The sequence below is a fragment of the Moschus berezovskii genome, chromosome 19 (assembly GCF_049115385.1).
Source record: "Moschus berezovskii isolate FMDL1 chromosome 19, NW_MosBer_1.0, whole genome shotgun sequence".
Classification (NCBI taxonomy): Eukaryota; Metazoa; Chordata; class Mammalia; order Artiodactyla; family Moschidae; genus Moschus; species Moschus berezovskii.
The window spans coordinates 74,808,710-74,815,426 of record NC_142478.1 but is presented as its reverse complement, the minus strand read 5'-3'; the positions used below and the strand labels follow the sequence as shown (position 1 = coordinate 74,815,426).

At 61.2% G+C, this 6,717-nt stretch overlaps 1 protein-coding gene across 1 annotated transcript in view; it reads right to left on the bottom strand.

Moving 5' to 3' along the window:
* Window positions 1-1,179: 1,179 nt before the first annotated feature.
* Window positions 1,180-6,717, bottom strand: part of MAPK1 (mitogen-activated protein kinase 1) — a 55,219-nt gene continuing 49,681 nt past the window's right edge. The window contains exons 7-9 of the mRNA XM_055404959.2: window positions 4,495-4,604; window positions 3,436-3,561; window positions 1,180-2,329 (exon numbers count right to left, since the gene is read on the bottom strand). Coding sequence (XP_055260934.1) covers window positions 3,445-3,561; window positions 4,495-4,604 — 227 coding nt within the window. The 3' untranslated portion in view covers window positions 1,180-2,329; window positions 3,436-3,444. The remainder of the gene's footprint in view (window positions 2,330-3,435; window positions 3,562-4,494; window positions 4,605-6,717) is intronic.

The window sequence follows — 6,717 nt, the reverse complement described above, 5'->3', positions numbered from 1 at the left end:
GGTCAGTCTCCTCTGCGCCGTCCGCATGCCACCGGCACACGCGTGCTGCAGGCTGTGTCCCCACCTGACTTGGGGACAGACCGACCCCAGCCCTCCACACACAGCCGCAGCAGCAGGCGTCACGGGGACACACCACCAGACGCACGGGCCTCCCACCCTCGCCCGCGGTCCGCACGGCCGTCTCCAGCCTTCAGGCCCGTCCTGCGGCCTTGGTAGGTGTTTTGTCTCATACTGAAGGGACTGGAATGATTCAACAGGAAGTTTTTGCTTATATTTTAGACACCAAGAAAGCCATCCGCCCCAAGCTGATGTGCAGGGAGCAGTCACGGCGGTGGTCGGGGTCACTAGCGTGAATTCACGTGACCTAATGCGCACGTTTCGAGAGACGCAGGCAGACCCAAAGGGTGAGCCTCACACACCTCAGCTAGTGCTCTTCACAGGCGCCTGTTGAGACAACTCCCTGACCCGCTGAACCAAGCTTGGCGTGATTAGTAAAAGGTACAGGACTCCAACAAGGGGTTAGTAGTTTCCTGCCCACCAGACCCGTGGACAGTGAGGGGTGGGGAAGCCCCCAGCCCCCAGCAGTTAGTAAGCAAGGCTATGGCTCTCTGGTTAGCGGACTGCAGGTTAACGTCCTAATGCTACTTTGGAACGTTAGTGGTAAGCACAGACAAAAAAGAGCGATAAACCGCCAGCGCTCCTTTTAAAATGTGCCCAGGACAGCAACGCTCTGCCTTGTGCTGCCCCGCGGGCCTTCACTGGACAGCCCTGTGCATGGAGACGAAGCCACGACTCTCAGGGCCAACACCCAGGTGGAGCTCTGGTCTGAGGGGCGAGTCCAGCACCTGCTCTGGCCCGAGGGTGTGAGCACCAGCACGCCAGGCCCTTCCTGGTGTTTGACTAGGACACAGGCCACCCTCTAGAAAGAACCAAAGAACCCAACTTGCGACTTCTGGGCTGCGTCATCAGAGTCTGACAGAACACCGCAGACCTCTGAGCTGAGGAGAGGAATGTGTCGGAACTGATGCTCTGCCGTGTGGAGGGAAAAACCCTCCACGACGCTGTCTGCATTGCCTTACACAAACCAGGCTGTTTGGGCAGCGCCCAGCAGGGAGGGGCCCGCTGGGCTTCCTGGTCTAAGCATGGACCCCATGATCCAGAGGAAATCAACACTGAATCTTAACGTGAACACGGAGAGAGAGGACGTCCGTTTATTTTCAGGAACGACAAGTGCATCTGTTTGTATTAGCAGGCAGTCTTTACAGAACCCATTCTCCACTGCTGTCAGAAACCAAGCAAGAGAGGAAGGGCAGCTGAGAAGGGAAACGCTGAAACCCGAGGGGCTTCTCCTAAGTGGTCTGTTGGACAGCATTTTCCGTGGGACACGACTCAGAGGCAACAACAGCGTTTTCGTCTCGGCCACGGGCGCGTGGCACTGGGGCTCATCTCCACACAGAAGCTCTAACAGTCATGCGAGGGAGCAGTGACGGCTGAACAGGCAGAGGTCTGCGCACAGGGCATGGGGCCGGGCTCCACGCGGCCCAGCGCGGGCTTCTGCAGGTGCCCCACGCGTGAGCGGGCCCTGGCACAGGGCCGCGCTCGGCCACAGGCTGACCAGGCTTTAGTACACACTGTCACACCGGAGGTGGGGGATGAACTTGAGGTGCTGACATGCTGCAGGAGGAAAGGAAGTGCACAGCAGCTGCTCCCGAAAGATGCAGTGTCCCCCCGCCTGGCTCCCAGGCATCGGGCGGGCACCCCGCGGCCTGCGCCCCTCACCAGATCCCGGGGAGCTGCCTCTGCTGGCGGGAGTCCTGCAAGCAGGCAGGGCTGTGTGTGACGCGTCCTGCAAGTGCTGTGCCCCCGGCAGGACAGGTGAGCTGCCCGACACGGGCCTCCTCCTCCCTTTTAGAGAAGAGACAGTGCTCAACACGCCGGGCACGCAGTGTACCCCTGGTGCCCACGAGGGATCAGTGTGATGTGAGGCGGTGGGAGTGCAGAGAGGGGCCCGCGGTGGTCGGCAGGGAGCCGGGGCGGGACTCGGGAGGGGAGGGGCCACTGCATCTCTCAGAGCAGAAGGCGGCTAGTGACTGAAGCAAGGTGGGTGGGAGGAGCCCTGAGGGACGCATAGCCGCAGGTCCCCGGAGGCAACATGTACACGGGGCCAGAACAGCGCTCTGGCCGGAGGGAGTTCTTTGAAAGCACAGAAGCCACAACTGCCAGGCGCCGCCCCTCTGACGGCTTGGGGGAGTCAGCTGGACACGCAGACGGGCTGGGGACGGGCGGGCCAGGAGCTGCGGGGTCTGCGTGCCATCCTGGGGCCCGTGTCCTGTGGGGAGACAGACAGACAGACCCTCCGTGAGCCACGGGCGCGCCGCAGCGCAGTGGCAGGACAAAGCAGAGAACGCGGCTGCAGCAGAGGCCACCTTTCCGGAACCGCCCCGCCAGGCAGGGCTCGCCTCCAGCCCCAGGGCACCCGCCCTCAGACGCCCCCAGAGACCTGCCCGGAACACCAGCCTCCCGGACACCCTTCTTTGACAACAACTGACGGCACGTGGTGGGATCTGCTTCCCAACCAGTGGTCAAAGCAGCACCCCTGCATCTGAGGTGTGGCCCACAGGGAAGGCTTCCAGAGGCCTCTTATTTTTCCCTTTAGTTTCTGTTTACTTTTGGCTGTGCTGGTCTCTGCTGTGGCACGCAAGCTTCTCCAGCTGTGGTGTGCAGGCCGGGGGCTTTTTACTAACCGGCGGTCCACCCTGGGACACACACATCTTGTAAACGCCCGTTCAGTGGACGCTGCTGCGCCTCTTCTCAGCACGCCCCCACTCTGGACGGGCAGGCGGGCCAGAATCACCACACGGGTACAGCCAGCGCTGGCTTCAATGCCCCAGTGTGACCAGTACAGCCACGGGCCGGCCGGAAGGAGAGGCTGGCCGGCTGGCCGGGAAGGGCCCCGAGGGCTCACCAGGTCTCCGGGAGGCCCCAGAGCCCCTCTAACGTGCGGCCTCACTTGAGGGGGTCACACTCCAGGTCAAACCCCCGCCCGCTGCCGACAGACCCGCGGCCTCACGGGGAGCAGGACCGTCCTGGGGAGGGGCATGGCGAAGCCGTGCAGAAGCCCCTGCCCAGCCCTCCCACGTCCCAGCCGGCCTGTCCCCAGCACTTCCCAGCAGAGGCCTAGCCTCGTCCTGTTCCTCGCAGCACACTCACTTCTGACACAAGCCGCACACACCCTGTCCCCTTGCACAGATTCTCGAAAATTGAGTTCAGTGTTTCCTCTTTCTGAGCACTTCTAAAAAAAACAACCAACGCTGCTGTATGGTTTACCACACCTCGCGTTGCGAAGCTTTCATACTAAAATCCCTCTTTTAATGACATTTAATAACACCCTGTCTCCTTTGCCAGGACTTATTATATGGTTAAAGCTCCAGGTACCTGATAAATTTAAGATCGGTATCCCGGCTGGAATCTAGCAGTCTCTTCAAAAATGAGTTCTTTGAGCTTTTCCTTGGGCAAGTCGTCCAACTCCATGTCAAACTTGAAGGGTGCTTCGGCGACGGGCTTGAAGAGAAAGCAGAACTTTGAGATGAGGGTGGCTGTGGCGGAGGCCGCTGCCCAGGCTCTGGGCTCCCGCTGGCAGCAGCTGCCCCCCGAGGTATGAGGTGCGCCCCGCATGCCCCGACCCACAGCGGGCAGCGACCCCGCACGGCACTGGGGTGTGGCCAGGCGCTGCACTGGGTGGGGATAGCTGCGGCTGGCTGCCCTGCGAGTCCACAGCCAAAGCCCCGATGCTCAGACACGCGCGTCTAGTTAGACACAGGCTAGCACCTTTCTATGAAGACGCATCACAGTAAAACACGAAGTCTCACGGAGTTGAACATCGTGGCAAACGGCCATATTTATGTTAAACGGAATGAACCCTGCTTTATTTTTTCTACATTTAGATACACAAATGTAAGAATGAAATTTTAATACTGGTGTCTATGTGACAAGACTACCCAGTGAGGTTCCTTGTATCTTCTGGTGAGTTTCTGTCTTCTTTTAAAACGCCCCCTCTCTGTAAGTAACCGGGAAGCTAACGCTGTCGACGTGCGTCAGAGACTCCTCCAATGCTCAGTGCTTGTACCAGGCACCCCAGACCTTATCCCTGCCACCACCACACCAGGTCTTAAGGGTGGGAAACACACACCCCAGACTCGACTCTGGCCTGCTGGAAGGGGGCAAGGAGGAAACGCGCACTTGCTCTCCCTGCAGGACGGCTCGCCATGTGGGGCCCTAGGCACGCCGCCCTTCTGATCCCCTGGCACCCAGGGAAGTAGGAGCCTGGGTCTCTCAGTTCTCCGCTGCTGTTCTGTTACCACAGGCAGGCGGCCTCCACTGCTCCTGGGGGAGCTGACGCCGCCGCGCGCGCGCCCCTCTGCCGCCACGCACGTGCTCCCGCTCCCTGGCCCACGGTGGTGGGCCCCGGCAGGCAGGCAGCCCCTCTGGACTCACCTCGTCGCTCGGGTCGTAGTACTGCTCAAGGTACGGGTGGGCCAGAGCCTGCTCCACCTCGATCCTCTTGTGAGGGTTGAACGTCAACATTTTGTCCAGTAAATCCAGAGCTACAGAGAGAAAGGTTTTGCAGAGGTGAGAAGCCAAAGGAGAGGTCACTGAACACACAGCACACTTCCTGTTTAAGTCAAGACCCACGAAATGGGGGACTGGAGCCGTGGCGCTCAGGTGAGCCTGCTCTGCCTCTGAGCGTCTGACGGCAGAGACCAGACTCAGGGAGCCAGGATTCAGGCCCAAGTCTGCCCACAAAACCCGGCCTGGTCCGAAAGCATGGCTCCGCTCTGCAGGGTCATGAGCAGAGGCTGTACGTATTAGTGCTCTTAGGTCCGCTCCAAGGTCACTTTTGCAGTGATTACTTCCTGCCATGTGGCTTCAGCCTCCTCCTTTCAGGGTCCGGCTGACAGGTGTGTGTAACACGCAGGCCCCTGGAGACACGTCCCTGCTGGAGACAGCAGGGGGGCGGTGTGCCCATGTGTGCTGGGCTCTGCCCTGTGAGTCGCCTCTGAGGCCTGCCACCCCTACCCACCTTCAGTGAGGAGTCCATCCAGGTAGTAAACCGCGTTGGATGTGATCCAAAACTCCACACAACAAAACACTTTTTCATGTCCATAAAGTGAAGTGTGAAACACAGCAGCATCTTTTTAAAGTCCACATAATGAATTTCTACAAACAGTACATTTTCCAACTAGCGACAGGGGAACATGGGACACCTGCTGAGCCCCAGCGCCCCTCAGGGCCTGACCCCTGCCCCTCCCCAGAGTGGCCTCTGCCTCAGGACTCAGAGCCCTCCATCTGAGGCGGTCAGAGCCCCCAGCACTCTTTAACCTCCACCTCCTGCTGCTGCTAAGAGGGACGCACTCCCAGGTGATGGGCATGCCTAAATCAGACCGCGCGTTCCCTCAAGTTAAATCCTAGGCAACAATTTCAAAGGAAAAGGGCTTTTCTCTTTTCTTTGCTACTGGAGAAAGGCCCGGCCTCCAGCCTGCTCCGCCTGCACTGTGCGCAGGGACAGGAGGCTGGGGGAGGCGAGCTGCGGGCAGGTGCAGGCCGGGCCCTCTGCCACACGCCCCGCATGCCAGGCGCTGTGCCCGCACTGAGTCAGGCTGCCTGTGCACACGTGTCCCTGGGTGCAGAGGCCACCAGCCCTCAAAGACTGACGTCCCTGAGGCCGGATGGCATCCCACAGGGACCCTGCCTCTCCTGGGGGGGCCAGGGCCCCCACACTGTCCCCTAACTCTGGGGGGAGTGCAGCACTGTGGCCCCACTGTCTGCCCCACGGGTCACTCCCCCGCTGGGCCCCAGTGCGGCTCGCCAGGCTGGCACTCGCTCTGAGCCTCCTCACCCACCAGACGGGACTCTGACCCAGAACAAGGCTGCCACCTGTCCCGTCCACCCTCAGCTCCAAGTTCCGAGGAGGGCCAGAGGAGGAGGCCACCTGTGTAGGCTGTGCCACCACAGCCATGCTCCTCAGACTCTGAGCTCGGAACCCTGCTCCTGAAACCCCCAAGGATCAGCGATAAGCACAGCCCCGGGCCTCAAGGGAGCGTGGCCCCGGGCAGGCCTGCAGCAGGGGTGCCCCGCACGGCCTTATCGCTGGGTTGCACACGGCGTGAACCAGAGGACACGGAGGACCGTGTGGGGCAGAGCAAGTCCCCCACCCTGGGCTCAGCTCGCACCTGAGCAGGATGGGCAGACGCCCTGGCACTGTCACCAGGGGCTTCCGCCCCACAAGCTTCGGGAAGGGCCGCGGGGCCGCAGGGCTGAGGAGAACTTGGCCAAGAGCCGCGGGGCCCTGGTCAGGTCTGCTCTGCTCTGAGTGTGACGCCTCCCGCTCACGAGGGCAGGTCAGGCCCTCCCCGCAGCTGGCGCACACAACTCAGCATATCCTACTAGGAAACCAGGCTCCCCAGGTTGGCCTCCCTGGACATCCCTCCAGTGGGTCCACATACATCCTTCCGGGAAAAGGGGACCCTCTCCCCTTCCAAGGCCGACCCTGCCTGCTGCATCCCAACCCCCACTCCCCCCTGTGCCCTCACCCTGCTAAGTGGTCACCAGGACCTGAACTGGAGGCCACCTTCTCTGTAGGCTCCAAGGCCCTGCCCCCTGGCGCTGCCCAGGGAGAACTCCTGTCCACCCCCCGCCTCCTCCAGGGCCTCTGCTGCC